The sequence below is a fragment of the Bos indicus genome, chromosome 9 (genome assembly GCF_029378745.1).
Source record: "Bos indicus isolate NIAB-ARS_2022 breed Sahiwal x Tharparkar chromosome 9, NIAB-ARS_B.indTharparkar_mat_pri_1.0, whole genome shotgun sequence".
Lineage (NCBI taxonomy): Eukaryota > Metazoa > Chordata > Mammalia > Artiodactyla > Bovidae > Bos > Bos indicus.
This window is the reverse complement of record NC_091768.1, coordinates 71,116,972-71,133,815: the sequence shown is the minus strand read 5'-3', so window position 1 is coordinate 71,133,815 and position 16,844 is coordinate 71,116,972. Positions and strand designations below refer to the sequence as shown.

Sequence of the window (16,844 nt, the reverse complement as noted above, 5' to 3'; positions counted from 1 at the left end):
TTTTCTCATCTTCTGAAAATAAACACAATGTAGATCCTTCAACAGAACAGAAAAAAAATTATTATCTGGTTTTTGTAATTTTTAAAACTGATATTTATTGTATCATGGTTTTCACATGAGAGTTAATTCAGTTAACTATTTTCTTTCTATTAATAAAAGGGTACAATTGTGTTATATTTGAATTCTTCTTTTGAAATGTGTCATTACACTTTATCAATAGTACATGTTGTACAGTCCTTGTAATACTTTTTGATTGTATTCATGGAACTGAAATTTTTTTCCTCCAAAATGATGAGACATAATATTCATGAGATTATAAGATAAGAGCTGGCAGTCACATGTTACATAAATGTTCCTTCCTCTATAAATACTACATGAATGTTACTTTCACTTGCAGAACTCAGGATACCCTGGCCATGATCACTTCCTCTTTACAAACCTCTGTGGCAGTTTTTGCCCTAGTAATTCTACATGTCAGCACTCTGGATACTTTTAAAGCTGCAGTGTATGAACATGCTGTCATACTGCCAAATGACACAGAAACACCTGTTTCTCCGGATGAGGCCTTGTTCCTCATGAACAAGAACATAGATATTCTGGAGAAGGCAATTAAGCAGGCAGCTGAGCAGGTATTCTTTTATTTCTGCTAATCGTAATTCATAAGACAGGCATGAGAGCTGATGAAGACTGGAGTGTTGAATTGTCTATATACACAGAGAAATAATTTTGATTTAACTTGTTTTGAGCAGGGTGCTCAGATTATCGTGACCCCAGAAGATGCACTTTATGGATGGAAATTTACCAGGGAAACCATTTTCCCTTATCTGGAGAATATCCCAGATCCTCAGGTGAACTGGATTCCATGTCAAGAACCCCACAGGTATTTGAAACATCCTATTTTTTAAAAAATATTTGCTTATTTATTTAGGCTATGCTGGGTCTTTGTTGCAGCATGCAGACTTCTCCAGTTGTGATGATTGGGCTTCATTGCCCCACAGCATGTGGAGTCTTAGTTCCTTAGATCCCAAACCAGTGATAAAACCTGCACCCCCTATACTGGAAGGTGAATTCTTAATCACTGGACCACGAGGGAAGTCCCAGTCATAGTTGTTTGTACAAAGTACTGTGATTCTCTAAAATGCATATGCTTACTACAGAAAATGATGAATCCTAACTGTTCATGTATGTGGTATAAGTTTTATATATATATATATATATATATATATATATATAGACATTCATTTGATTTTTTAAAATTGTACTTAGATACCATTTAACAATTATTTATAATCTAATATGCTTATTAAATTTGGAGAAATATATAAATATTTATCATTGGGATTAGAAACTAAGGGGAAGACAATCTCATGAATATAAATAGTAAATTAATTTCTGAAGTAGACAGTAGGTTGTGTTCAGAAAATATTCCAAGGTCTCTTGTTGGGGTCCTTTAACGGACCAGAACCTGGTGGTCCAGAGTCGATGATAAGAAAGTGAAAGAGAGAAAGAGGCTGATATTCCCTGGTTTATGCAGAGAACCAATAAAGCCCTTGACACAGGGTTTGCATTGCTCACGAAGGCACCGGGCACCCTCTTGAGGGGGTGAAGGCACAGGGTGCCTTCTTGAGAGGGTCTTAGAAGCCTGGAGAGTGAGCATGACGGGTTTCTATGCTCCAGAGAATTAGCCAGAAAGAGAGAGAAACAAACGACACGAGGACCTAAGCTCTGATGGAGCAAAGGTGCTTTAATAATTTTTCTGTGAGTATATATAGGCTGGGATACAAGAAGTTTCTTTCGACTATGATAAAGATCAGAAAACCAAAAGTACAGTAACCGTTACCAAGGGAACAAGGGATTAATAATGGTCACAAGGTCAGGAGACAATCCATATCTCAAGAAAGGGGATCGAGACTAAGCAATTCTGTCATAAAGAGAATGTTTATTAAAGGAGATTCAAGCCTGTCTCACACAATGACCTCAGTTCCTGGGAGCAGCGTGCTGTTCTGCTTAAAAAGAAACAAAGGACTTGTGAGAAACAGCACGTAGGAATCCTCCTGTTAAACATTCCCTGATAATTCCCCCTTATTTATTTATAATATTTGTAAAAAGAGTTCTGACCATTAGAGTTTGTTTAGTTTTAACAATTTTTGCGTGAAGGCAAAGGTAGATGACAAATATAATTGTCAAGACAGTCACCAAAATTACAGTTCCAGACCCAATGCTGTGAGTAATGCTTTGAAACCATCCGCGTGGGTCTAGCCCAGATAATTGATCAGCTAGTTGTTCAGCTAAAGTTTTAAAATTAGTGGAAGAGGGCAGATTGCTGGAGTCTAGCCCCGGTTGGATCCAGGAATTCCCTCAGGATGACGGCATCGGCGATTGAGGGATAGCAAAGGCTGAGAGATTTATTAGATGCTCAATAATAACTGGTTTACACGGGAAAAAAATAAAGTTCTTGACACCGAACTTGCTCTGACCACGGAGGCTGCAGGCGCCCTCTTGAATGGCGGAAGGTGTCTCACTTTAGGCACCTTCTCGAGTGGGTCTTAGAAGCCCAGGCAAATAAGTGGTCACAGAGGACCCCCTGCGCTCCAAATTATTTTGGCATGAAGGAAGAATAGAAGAGAAAAAGAGGAAAAGGAAACAAGAAAGAATGACACGGGGAGACCAAGCTTCGGTGAGCAAGGCCCATAGCTTTATTTTCAACAGGGGCTTTTATACCCTAAGTTGCACATAGAGGATAATAGGGGATGTGAAATCATGCAAAGTCAGCAATCTTTGATCCTTATCAAAACCAGGGTTTCTTTCCTGCAAATTTATTGTGTACAAATGGTTTAGGTGATCTACATCATCTTCTGGCCAGAAGGCCTATTAACATTTTATGACTCTTGACAAAGGTTTGTCAATCCATAAGACTTATTTTCTCTAAGAGTAATTATTTTAAGGTTTGGTGCCATCCTCCGAAGGTATTAGATAAAGTTGCATTCCTACAGGGCAGAGGTGCAGTGGGTTTACAACAAAGGAAAGAATTTATTACCTTAAGGGTCTAAAGTTGCTAACACCAAGGCCACTACTTATTTTTTCTACATTCCAACTATATTAATTAATACACATTCAAGGATACAATACAGAGTATGTGGAAACTTGGCAGCAAGCATTGGCTCATCAATGAAATCTTTTACTAGTTTTATTCTGACAGTTTCTAACTCTCTGAGAGGCTCTAAGCTATTTGAATATCTTAAGCTTCCCATGCCTCTCGAGGCTGAGAGACTGTAAACAATCGTATGCATAGCTGTAGGAGTCCGGGTAAACTTGTCAGGCGAGTTAGAGAGCTATCTGAGGGGTTTGGATTTAAACACACCTAATGCCCAGGAACTCATTAACTGGAGCTGTAAGTTAACTCTTTATCAGAGAGAGCGAGATGGTGGTGGGAGACAGCCCCCAGTAAAGTCAGAGGTGAGAGCACAAAGCAGTAAAGTAGGCAGACTCTGGTTTTGGGGGGTAGATGCTTGAGAATACCCAGGGGGACTCCTGAGGCTCGATCCTGCCTTTGCATATGCCAAGCCTCCTTTTTCATGACCTTTGCCACAGGTGGAGCTCCTCACGCTGGCTCCCGACAGCAGATTATTGGAAAAGGTTTCAAATATTTCTTTTTGTAATAATTGTACATTCAGAGAGGCATTATCATGTATACTTTGTAAATGAAATTTGATTTGTTCCCAGTTGTAGGCACTATTATTGAAATGAACAGGAGTAACACAAAATTGAGTAGAATTCCAATCACATTTTAGCATCACCTGTTTTTGTACATCTGTTAATTGATCTCCAACCAATTTGATGGCTGTTTTTAGTTCCTGTATTTCCTCTTGAATATCCTCATCTATCTAAGCCTGAGTGGCCCACCATCTTTAGTCCAATTTTGAATAAAATTATGTGTTTGAATTGAGGTTTGTAAAGCAACATCAGTGACAGCAGCAGTGGTGCAAATAGCTGTTAATCCCAAAATGCCAAAAATCAGCCATCCAATGAATCGTTTAGATCGTCGGAGCAATTTAGTAAATAACCTGGAAGCAAGTCCAGCCATGGGACCTTCTTTCCAGGGACGCTGGAGATTTATTGGTAACCACAGATTACGTCGAGATCGAAGAATCAAAACGGAGTCATTTCACAAGGAAATAGAGGAGTTAAGACAAGTATATAACTTACAATTTATGCAAGTTTCAGAACGTAAAGTCTTATTGAATTGTAAATTTCAATTTACAATTTTGTATAGCTACAACAAAAGTAAGTGGAACACAGGTTTGTATACAATACGATTGATTATAGCGAAAGAAATAATTGCTATGGCTACGACTGGTCCCTGTGAAATGTCCCGTCCAAGTCCCAAGTTCCTCGGTGCTTGCAGCAAGTTTCCAGATGTCCCATTGTTCAGGCCCAATCTGTTTATCAAGGACAATCCAAGGACGAGGGGGGGGCACTCCACCGTCAAGCCACCCAAGAAGTCCTCTGTCATGGTAATGCTCCATTGTAGTCTTAGTAACCTTCTATGCTACTTGAGTAACATAATCACACACAGGCTGTTAATATCATCTGAGCAGTTAGATAACCACATACCATCGGGTCCCCAATAGTCAATTGTATGATTAGCCATAAACATTAATTTTCCTAATTTGGCCTGACATTTGTCCCAATGAACAGGAATATATTTAAAGTTCTTATTGGTAAACCCTTTGCATAGTGTTCTTTGTTCTTTCTTTAATTCTTTCCCTAAAGTTTCAGTAGTACAAACATGGTTCATGGACAAAGAAAGGGCAGTAAATAATCCAAGCAATGAGTGGAAGTTCTTTTTTGGAGGCAGGACGAAAGCCCAAGTTTGTTGATTAACATTAATACATAATTGTGTTGGGCCCATGCATAAAGGAAGGATATCATGGCAAGAGAAATGTTGATTAGTCTTCCTTCTTTCTCAGGATGAGACAGCCCCTCCAAGCTCCAAGGAGGGGGCACGTATCATTAGTGGATACGATTGGTCCTATATCTGTCCATTCAATAAAAAAGGGGGGTTAGGTGTATAAGCCCAATAAATGTGATGAATCAAGTCAGCCTGAACAGGGGAAGCAAAAGCAAGCAAAGCAAGCATAGTGTGTGTGTGGGGAATATATATATATATATATATATATATATATATACATGTAATTCCAAGGCATTCCCTGTTGAGAAACCAGATTTTCAGCTTGATTAGTAAGGGTTTTTATCTGTCCCCAAGTAGGGAGATCATAAGGTCAATGACGTCGAGTGCGGTGTTTTTTGGAAATTTTTAAAGCTGCCATGGCTTGTATTGGAATTTCTTCTTCCTAGGGTTTTTGTTGTTTTGTCTCTAGTTTGAATGTTGGGGGCCCCCTTAGGTTGAATCTTCCGAAGAGGAAGCCATCTGAGTTCGTTGGATCCATCTGGAGAAATAGAAGCATACCCTTTTCCCTGTAAGATTAGTTTCTTAGATTTCCATTGATTAGTTAACCCATCTTGATACCAAACAGGCAAAGGAATGCAGGTGTCCTTCAATGTCTTGAAATGTTTTTCTGCTTTTGTTAAAATATTTCCTTGTGGTAAGTTTAAAAAATTTAAAACAAATAAAGCTATATTAACAATAGTTATAGAAAGAAAGGAAAGCGATAATGATGAAAATATTCCTAGGAAATATTTCTGTCCAAAAGAAAAAAAATCATCTAGCAATCTGTTTGGGGACTGGTATTTGGCTGTGGTTTTGAATTATTGGGTTGATTGCCTCAACATTTCATGCAAAGATGGGCTCGATAAAGGACAGAAATGGTATGGACCTAACAGAAGCAGAAGATATTAAGAAGAGATGGCAAGAATACACAGAAGAACTGTACAAAAAAGATCTTCACGACCCAGATAATCACGATCGTGTGATCACTGACTTAGAGCCAGACATCCTGGAATGTGAAGTCAAGTGGACCTTAGAAAACATCACTACGAACAAAGCTAGTGGAGGTGATAGAATTCCAGTTGAGCTATTCCAAATCCTGAAAGATGATGCTGTGAAAGTGCTGCACTCAATATGCCAGCAAATTTGGAAAACTAAGCAGTGGCCACAGGACTGGAAAAGGTCTGCTTTCATTCCAATCCCAAAGAAAGACAATGCCAAAGAATGCTCAAACTACCACACAATTGCACTCATCTCACACACTAGTAAAGTAATGCTCAAAATTCTCCAAGCCAGGCTTCAGCAATATGTGAACCGTGAACTTCCTGATGTTCAAGCTGGTTTTAGAAAAGGCAGAGGAACCAGAGATCAAATTGCCAACATCTGCTGGATCATGGAAAAAGCAAGAGAGTTCCAGAAAAACATCTATTTCTGCTTTATTGACTATGCCAAGGCCTTTGACTGTGTGGATCACAATAAACTGTGGAAAATTCCAAAAGAGATGGGAATACCAGACCACCTGATCTGCCTCTTGAGAAATTTGTATGCAGGTCAGGAAGCAACAGTTAGAACTGGACATGGAACAACAGACTGGTTCCAAATAGGAAAAGGAGTATGTCAAGGCTGTATATTGTCACCCTGTTTATTTAACTTGTATGCAGAGTACATCATGAGAAACACTGGGCTGGAAGAAGCACAAGCTGGAATCAAGATTGCTGGGAGAAATATCAATAACCTCAGATATGCAGATGACACCACCCTTATGGCAGAAAGTGAAGAGGAACTCAAAAGCCTCTTGATGAAAGTGAAAGTGGAGAGTGAAAAAGTTGGCTTAAAGCTCAACATTCAGAAAACAAAGATCATGGCATCTGGTCCCATCATTTCATGGGAAATAGATGGGGAAACAGTGGAAACAGTGGCAGACTTTATTTTTCTGGGCTCCAAAATCACTGCAGATGGTGACTGCAGCCATGAAATTAAGAGACGCTTCCTCCTTGGAAGGAAAGTTATGTCCAACCTAGATAGCATGTTCAAAAGCAGAGACATTACTCTGCCAACAAAGGTCTGTCTAGTCAAGGCTGTGGTTTTTCCTGTGGTCATGTATGGATGTGAGAGTTGGACTGTGAAGAAGGCTGAGCATTGAAGAATTGATGCTCTTGAACTGTAGTGTTGGAGAAGACTCTTGAGAGTCCCTTGGACTGCAAGGAGATCCAACTAGTCCATTCTGAAGGAGATCAGCCCTGGGATTTCTTTGGAGGGAATGATGCTAAAGCTGAAACTCCAGTACTTTGGCCACCTCATGTGAAGAGTTGACTCATTGGAAAAGACTCTGATGCTGGGAGGGATTGGGGGCAAGAGGAAAAGAGGACGACAGAGGATGAGATGGCTGGATGGCATCACTGACTCGATGGATGTGAGTCTAAGTGAACTCTGGGAGTTGGTGATGGACAGGGAGGCCTGGCATGCTGCAATTCATGGAGTCGCAAAGAGTCGGACATGACTGAGCGACTGATCTGATCTGATCTGATATGGCTGTGGTTTTGAATTATTGGGTTGATTGCCTCAACCAGTATATACAATTAATAATATACTGTAACTACAAAAAGGAGAAATTATATTTTTGACACTGAATGGCCATGATATTCTTTAGACTCCAGAGAAAACTGATTAAAATAAAATCTTTTTTGAATTTGCAAAGTTGGTTCTTCTTACACATGCAGTTAAGAAAAGGTTAACTTGTTAAAATACTTTTTTGGAGTTCCAATTCTGCCTGGGAAACAAAAACAGGCCTAAGAAAAAACCTAAAGTTAACTCTTATCATGTCCTTGGGATACACAGCCCACTCTATCTAGGACTCCAAATCCTGTCACATTGGATGTAAAATTTTGGCTATAAAATTTTGAGAAATAGTAGGACTGTTAAGCATACCTTGAGGTAACATAATCTACTGAAATCTTTTATGAGGCCCAATATGATTAGGATAAGGGAGAGAGAAAGTGAATGTCTCCTGGTCTAAAGGGTATAAAGGTACATTAAAAAAGCAATCTTGTAAATCAGTAATAATAATGTGCCAATTTTGAGGAATAGTAATAGGAGATGGGATCCCTGGTTGTAAAGCACCCATAGGTTTCACAGATGCATTAACTTTTCTAAGGTCTGTTAAGAGATGCCATTTGTTAGATTTCTTTTTTATAATAGGAATAGGAGGGTTCTAAGGAGAGTAAGATTCCTCAATATGTTTAATTCTAATTGTGTGTCTATAAGTTCTTTGAAAGTAAAAGAAGTCGCTCAGTCGTGTCTGACTCTTTGTGACTCCATAGACTGTAGCCTACCAGGCTCCTCTGTCCATGGGATTTTCCAGGCAATAGTACTGTAGTGGATTGCCATTTCTTTCTCCAGGGGATCTTCCCAACCCAGGGCTTGAACCCAGTTCTCCTGCATTGTAGACAGATGCTTTACTGTCTGAGCCACCAGGGAAGTCCTTAGTAGCCTGTAATTTTTCTTTCATAAGGGGCCATTGCTCTGTCCAAATAGGCTCGTCATTTTTCCAAGTTATTTTAATAATTGCTTTGTTTGTTAAATGAGCAGTGGCCCTAAGAGAAAACGTGGAATGTATGTCTGAGTTTGCCATAGCATAAGTAAGTCCCTTCCTGTTAGATTAAGGGGTGCATCTATCACATAAAGTCTTAATGTTGCAGGCTGGCCTTTCGGTCCTTCGTATGGGTAGATTTGAACATTTTGATAAACTTCTTGTGCTTTGGTTTGAGAAATTTCTGCAGTTTGGCAAGATATTTTTTGTATAGGTGCACTCTCAAGGGGGTAGAGGCACAGGGCGCCTTCTCGAGAGGGTCTTAGAAGCCCAGGCAGGAGAGTGAACATGACAGGTTTCTACGCTCCAGAGAATTAGCCGGGGAGAGAGAGAGAGAAAGAGAGAGAGAGAGAGAGAGAAACAAAAACGACATGGGGACCTAAGCTCTGATGGAGCAAAGGTGCTTTAATAATTTTTCTGTGAGTATATATAGGCTGGGGTGCAAGAAGTTTCTTTCGACTATGATAAAGATCAGAAAACCAAATGTACAGCAACTGTTACCAAGGGAACAAGGGATTAATAATGGTCACAAGGTCAGGAGACAATCCATATGTCAAGAAAGGGGATCGAGACTAAGCAGTTTTGTCATAAAGAGAATGTTTACTAAAGGAGATTCAAGCCTGTCTCACATAATGACCTCAGTTCCTGGGAGCAGTGTGCTGTTCCGCTTAAAGAGAAACAAAGGACTTGTGAGAAACAGCATGTAGGAATCCTCCTGTTAAACACCTCTCTGACAATCTCTATTGATGGTACCAGACTTCAGTTTCATAGTCTCTCTGCTCTAGAATCTGTTTCCCTTTGCAGAAAGACCTGAATCATAAGACTTTATGCTTTGACATTTTGCGGTTTCCTAGGCTCATAAAGCTAAATTTCCTGGGGTAAATTAATTTAGAAACTTTCCAACATAAAATATTTAATATATAAGTATATTAATATATAACTTCTACTATCTACTAAGGCTTGAATTATTGAGGTACAGGTTGCACACTTCTATACTTCATACTCATTCTTTCTCAACTCTCAGATCCTCTCACCATCTCTTACCCTTTTATACTCTTTTTTTCACTCTGGTACCTCAAATTAAGTTTATTAAACATTCCTCTGCCATGCTTTTGCTGGCGATTATGGAGACCATGCTTTTTGAGGCACTACTGATAAGTCTGAAGCTTATGTAAGGGTTATCAGAAAACGGCTTTTCTCAGCTCTAAAGAGCTTAACCACACAACGAGGAGACTATTGGGTTCCATGACAGTCAGCAGCTCCACTTTCCTGTTCTTCTTGTTCTGAGCTGATGCTCCCCATGGTGTTTGTTGTGGAAGAAAAGGGGCGACAGCTGGACAGTCTTTCTGACTAGAAGTTTTGAGAAGGGGACAATCCATTTATTTTTCATCTCACAGTAGGATTCTGAGATGGATTTCTTAGTTAAAAAAAAACAACAACATATTTTGCCAATGTATGGGCTAGTCAAATATCACAGTAGCTATGAAAACTGGTGAAGGTTGGCATGCTAAGTTGCCTCAGTTTATCCAACTCTTTCTGACCCCATGGACATTAGCCCACGTCCTCTGTCCATGGGATTCTCCAGGCAAGAATACTGGAGTAGTTTGCCATGCCCTCCTCCAGGGGATCTTCCTGATCGAACCCACATCTCTTATGTCTCTTACATTGGCAGGCTTATTCTTTACCACTAGAGCCACATGATGAAGGTTGGAGGAAAGGTCTATTCCAGGTGGAATAGAGGTATTTACCTCTATTCCTCGTTCATAGCTCTATGAAATAAAGCATTGAAATATCTCTTTCATAGCTCTATGATACAAAAAAGAAATTTTGAAAGAAAATGGGTTTGCACTGTCATCCAGTGTTCAGTTCAGTTCAATCGCTCAGTCGTGTCCGACTCTTTGCAACCCCATGAATTGCAGCATGCCAGGCCTCCCTGTCCATCACCAACTCCCAGAGTTCACTCAAACTCACGTCCATTGAGTCTGTGATGCCATCCAGCCATCTCATCCTCTGTCGTCCCCTTTTCCTCCTGCCCCCAATCCCTCCCAGCATCAGAGTCAACTCTTCACATGAGGTCATCCAGTGTAGTCACATTTAATTCAATGGCAACCCACTCCAGTACTCTTGTCTGGAGAATCCCATGGAAGGAGGAGCCTGGTGGGCTGCAGTCCATGGGGTCGCTGAGAGTTGGACACGACTGAGTGACTTAACTTTCACTTTTCATTTTCATGCATTGGAGAAGAAAATGGCAACCCACTCCAGTACTCTTGCCTGGAGAATCCCAGGGATGGAGGAGTGTGTTGGGCTGCCATCTATGGGGTCGCACAGAGTTGGACACGACTGAAGCGACTTAGCAGCAGCAGCAATGCCACTTATTGAGCACCTGCTATATACCAGATACTATTTTAAGAATAGGAGATATAGCACTTATTAAAGCAAAGTCTTCGCCCTTCCCATGGCTTATGAATATTCTTGGGGGGGAAGATAGATGTAAACAAATTCATTTATTATGTAGAATGTCATTTGGAGATAATAATGGGGTGTTGATGGAAGAAAACAAGTACAATCTAAAATCATATTTTATTTGGGACTTTACCAAGGCCTTAAGCCTGGGATCCAGTGGCTCAGATACTTCTTTGGACTGTTCCAAAGAGGTAAGGGAGGAGCCAAGATATATAGGGGTTTTTGCAACACCCCCCACCTCCAAGAAAAAACCAAACAAATAAAAGTAAACAAAGTAGTCCAACACCAAAGATTACTGCTAATGGTTAGGACTATGAACTTCTACTTTAGGGGGCTAGCTTCAATCCCGGGTCAAGGAACTAAGATCCTACAAGCCATGCTTCATAGCCAAAACAAAATTCTCCAAACAAACAAAAGAGTGACTCCCAAATGTTTAGCCTAAGCAGTTGGAGACACAAACTTGCCATTTATGGACATAGGGAGTGTTGGTGAACCAATTGGTTCCTCTTGTCCAGGCACTGGAAAGCCAATCTACTGATACAAGGTTGTGGTGAAGGAAAGCTCAGTGTCCAGCCGGGAATACCAGTGGCTAATGCTCAAAAGAACCAAACTCCCGATGGATTTTAGGGAAGGGTTTTTAAAGGCAAGGTAAGGGAGAGAGTTGCAGGGCATGTGATCAGCTTATGCACAATTCTCTGGTTAGCTAATGGAGAGGTAACAGGATGATGTCACAGGGGTTAACATCATCAGTCTTCAGATTCCAGCCAGTCTGGCTGTTACATGCTCATGGCCTTCATGCACTTAGCTTTTTCCGTCTGGTGAGGGTTTTAGTGTCTGCAAAACAACTAGGAATGTGTGTCAGACACTGGTTTTTATGTCCTCAGGGGAAGGCCTAACATTCTGTGCTCCTGTATGCCTGATCCATTGTTTAAATTGTTACCAGTCCTCCTGGCCCAACTGCTATTTTTTTGTTACTATGTCTTTACATTCTTACAATCATTTATTCTTGAATTAAATTTTTGTGACTCAGGGGAGGCCTAGGAGACTAAAGTTTTTCTACAAAAAAGAGGCAGGTAGAGGATATGGCAGGGTGGGGGTGGGGTGGGGAGTCTGTCCTGGTTAGGTGGCCTAGGGTCCTGGTCGGTTACAGGAGCACTGAAGGAATAGCAAGTCTGGGATGGAACTATGGAAATCAATTTTGTGCATCTGAAGTTTGAGCTTTAATTTAATAGACATCCAAGTGGAAACGTAACCCTGGCGGATATATATTTGAGTCTGGCATGAAATACAAGGTCAGGGTTGGAGGTAGAAAATCAGGGAGAAAAACATTTTCAAATTAGATTTATTAACATGGATAAGAGTACTTATCAATCCATTCCTTTTCATTTATTCATTCACTCATTCACCCATGTAACCAGCAAATGTCTAGAGATCTACAGTAAGGAAGCAGAAATGCAGTCATGAGAAAGAGTCATCTGGTGTTTGAATTTAAACTGCCTGTTAAATGCAAGCTTCAGAATACTTGCTGCTGCTAAGTCACTTCAGTCATGTCCGACTCTGTGTGACCCCATAGACGGCAGCCCACCAGGCTCCCCCGTCCCTGGGATTCCCCAGGCAAGAATACTGGAGTGGGTTGCCATTTCCTTCTCCAGTGCATGCAAGTGAAAAGTGAAAGTTAAGTCGCTCAGTCGTGTCCGACTCTTAGCGACCCCATGGACTGCAGCCTACCAGGCTCCTCCATCCATGGGATTTTCCAGGCAAGAGTACTGGAGTGGAGTGCCAGAACACTTAATTGTGCTTTAAAAATCAAAAGTGAATCTTATCAGATTCTTATTGGTGAGGTCATGAATGTACTTTGCCAGTGGCAGTTCAAATCAGGAACCGTCTATAAATATCTAAGTAAATCTGGGTCCTCCATAATCTCACTTTTTTTTCAAATCACATTGTGCTCAATGAAACACATGTCATAATGTAGTTTATAGGATGGATAAATAGGTAATTATTTTGAGACATGCTTTTATAGATTTCCTCTTATTTGCTTTCTACAAATAAAGTTCATATTCAAACCTACAAAGCTTTAGGAAATAAAATAAAATATCTATCATCTATAAAAGAATAGTAGTTGCATTTTTAAATATTGATAATCATACTTAGTTTAAAAAAGATATCCTAGCATGGCGCTCACTCTATTCCTTTCACATTTAGTGTGACTATTCTCAAGTAATATTAATTACTTATCAATAAAGCTATGCTGGGCTTCCCCGGTGGCGCTAGTGGTAAAGAATCTGCTGGCCAATGCAGGAGATGTAAAAGTCATGGGTTCTATTCCTGAACTGGGAAGATCCCCTGGAGGAGGAAATGGCTCCCCATCCAGTATTCGTGCCTGAAGAGCCCCATAGATAGAGGAGACTGTCAGGCTACAGTCTATGGGGTCGCTAAGAGTCAGACACAACTGACCATCTGAGCACACACAAAGGTGTGCCAACTCCACACTGGTCAGTAATGTTAAAGAGCAAAACTCTTGGTCCTCAGAGGAGGAAGAACTGTCTCAAAGAATGATCTGTTCACAGATGTAACCGCACGTCTGCATATTCTTTATTCTGGGTAAAACAAGAGACCTGTCAAGTACATTTTTTTATGTCCTTAATCGTCTACAAACTTTGGGAAAAAAATGTATTTCTATAGTAAGAACAGAAACATTAGTTTCATCATGTAGAGTTATTCTGTTCATTGTAAAGACACAGTAGTCAGATTTTTTCAATAAGCCATGCAAGCATTCCTTTTTACACTCATTTCAAATCCAAAGATAAGAATTATAGACTATTTTGCATAACTGCTACATGAGGCCACAGAGTCACAGCTAGAAAGAAAGGCACAAATGGAAAAATCATGTCCCTTCTTTTTTATTCTGCTGTTTGTCACTTCATTGTCTTGGAATCTCCAGAGTCCAAAGGTCACGGCCCTCAGAGCTGTGGTGCAGCTCTGCTGCTACCATTTCCAGGGGGTTCCAGTGGCGTTCCACCACCCAGATAGTAAATGTAGCTTTGGATTGCACCACTAACAAACTGAGACACCCTCGCCTCCACGACCCAGAATGAGAGCTCATTTGCCTATTTCCAAACTACCAAGAACCAAACTCCCCAATACATCTTAAATTCAAGACTTTAGGAGCTGGATTATTGTTGGAAATAATAAAGGAATAAAGTTTCCTTAGAAAAAGAAGAGAAACTTACCTCTAATAGAGAGATAATATTTAACACCAAAATGGCTTCACCTATGGAATGAGTTAGAAGAGAAGAAATCTAATGCTTGAGCCACAGGAAACTTCAGTGTTTAGACTCAGGGCAGAAGAGGAGGAACCAGAAAAGGAGATGGAGAAAAGCACCCAGTGAGTAGGAGAATGAGAGAGTGGGGTCCAATAAGTGGGGTGAAGTGTTGCCAGGAGGAGAGTGTAACTCCATCAGCTGATGCAGAAGTAGTACAAGATAAGGTAAGATGTGGCTGTCATCACTTCACTAGTAGGGGTTTTCACGAGGGATGATAGCAACGAAGCCTGATCTGAGCACTTCCAAAGGGAATGCGAGAATATGGGCTGATCCAGGAAGAGGGCCAGCTCTTTCAGGGAGTTTTGTTGTAAGAGGGACCTAAGAACCTAGGGACCTAAGAAAAAAATAAATTAGAAGGGCATGTGGGGGTCAAGAGAGGTTTTTATTTTATTTATTTTCCACAGATGAGAGGTACCAGTGTATATGTGTGTGTTGATGAAATGATCTCTTGAAGAGATGAAAACTGTTGCTACAGGAGAGTGAATAATGAATTGCTGGAGTAATAGATAGAATTTGGAAAAAAACTCAGGTTTAACTTGTGACTTCTAAATATGATGTCTATAATGTCACATAATTAGTATTTTTTGTGTGTATGTGAGAAAATTCAGACTTAGCTTCATAGCAACTTTAAAGTTTATCATACATGCATATATATGAATATAAGCACTATGTTATGCATTCAGTCTCTGGGATTTATCTATTTATTAGTAACAAGTTTGTACCCTTAAACTACATGTCCCCAATTTCCCACAGTCTAACCTCCAATATCCACCATTCTATTTTCTGTATCTACAAGTTTGACTTTAAAAAGTTCCATATATAAGTGATATCATACAGTATTGGCCTTTCTCTCTTTGACACTGAAATGTTTTAATTAAAATTTCATTTAGATTTGGTCATACACCAGTACAAGCAAGACTCAGCTGCCTGGCCAAGAACAACTCTATCTATGTCGTGGCAAATATGGGTGACAAAAAGCCATGTAATTCCCATAATACCACTTGTCCTTCTAATGGCCATTATCAATACAACACCAACGTGGTGTATGATGCAAAGGGAAAGCTGGTGGCGCGTTACCATAAGGTAAGAGGGGGTGACTGTGTAAAATGGAGCCTCCTTTGAGAAGGGTATATTCTATGTTTAGGAGATAGAGCTTCATTTCCTTATAATACGATGTTTTATTGTTGTTCAGTCGCTAAGTCATGTCCGACTCTTTGCAACCCCACAGACTGCAGCTTGACAGGCTTCTCTGTCCTTCACTATCACTTGGAATTTGCTCAGACTCATGTCCATTGAGTCTGTGGTGCTATCTAACCATCTCATCCTCTGCCACCCCCTTCTCCTTTTCCTTTCAATCTTTTCCAGCATCAGGGCCTTTTCCAATGATTCATCTCTTTACATCAGATGGCAAAGTATTGGAGCTTCAGTTTCAACATCAGTACTTCCAATGCGTATTCAGGGTTGATTTCCTTTAGAATGGACTGGTTGGATCTCCTTGCAGTCCAAGGGACTCTCAAAGTCTTCTCCAACACCACAGTTCAAAACCATCAATTCTTTGGCTCTTAGCCTTCTTTATGGTCCAACTCTCAAATCCATACATGACTACTGGAAAAACCATAGCTTCGACTAGATGGACCTTTGTCAGCAAAGTAATGTCTCTGCTTTTTAATACACAGTCTAAGTTTGTCATCTAGGTTTGTCAATACAATGTTACCAATATTTTTTTAAAAAGAGCAATAAAAAAATGACATTTTAGAAGTGTGGATTAAATTGTAGACTGAGATCTGTAAGAAAGGTTTTGTAAGTCCAGAATCAAGATAAAGTTTTTGCATATATAAAACAAATAATTTTAATATTGATACAAAGGATACTGAGATGACTGCCATCTGGATACCAGTCAGTTCAGTTCAGTTGCTCAGTCATGTCCGACTCTTTGCGACCCCATGGACTGCAGCAGCCAGGCATTCCTGTCTATCACCAACTCTTGGAGTTTACTCAAACTCAAGTCCATTGAGTCAGTGATGTCATCCAACCATCTCATCCTCTGTCATCCCCTTCTCCTCCTGCCCTCAGTCTTTCCCAGCATCAGGGTGTTTTCAAATGAGTCAGTTCTTTACATCAGGTGGCGGAAGTATTAGAGTTTCAGCTTCAACACCAGTCCTTCCAATGAATAGTCAGGACTGATTTCCTTTAAGATGGACTGGTTGAATCTCCTTGCAGTCCAAGGGACTCTCAAGAGTCTTCTCTGACACCACAGTTCAAAATCATCAACTCTTTGGCACTCAGCTTTCTTGATAGTCCAACTCTCACATCAATACATGACTACTGGAAGAACCATAGCCTTGACTAGACGGACCTTTGTTGGCAAAGTAATGTCTCTGCTTTTTAATATGCTGTCTAGGTTGGTTACAACTTTTCTTCCAAGGAGTAAGCGTGTTTTAATTTCATGGCTGCAGTCTCCATCTGCAGTGATTTTGGAGCCCCAAAAAATAAAGTCAACCACTGTTTCCCAGTCTAT

At 40.3% G+C, this 16,844-nt stretch overlaps 1 protein-coding gene across 3 annotated transcripts in view; it reads left to right on the top strand.

Moving 5' to 3' along the window:
- Positions 1-399: 399 nt before the first annotated feature.
- Positions 400-16,844, top strand: part of VNN2 (vanin 2) — a 29,235-nt gene continuing 12,790 nt past the window's right edge. For all 3 annotated transcript variants that reach the window (XM_070796178.1, XM_019967454.2, XM_070796176.1), the window contains exons 1-3: positions 400-629; positions 750-880; positions 15,217-15,409. In XM_070796178.1, coding sequence (XP_070652279.1) covers positions 417-629; positions 750-880; positions 15,217-15,409 — 537 coding nt within the window. In that variant the 5' untranslated portion in view covers positions 400-416. The remainder of the gene's footprint in view (positions 630-749; positions 881-15,216; positions 15,410-16,844) is intronic.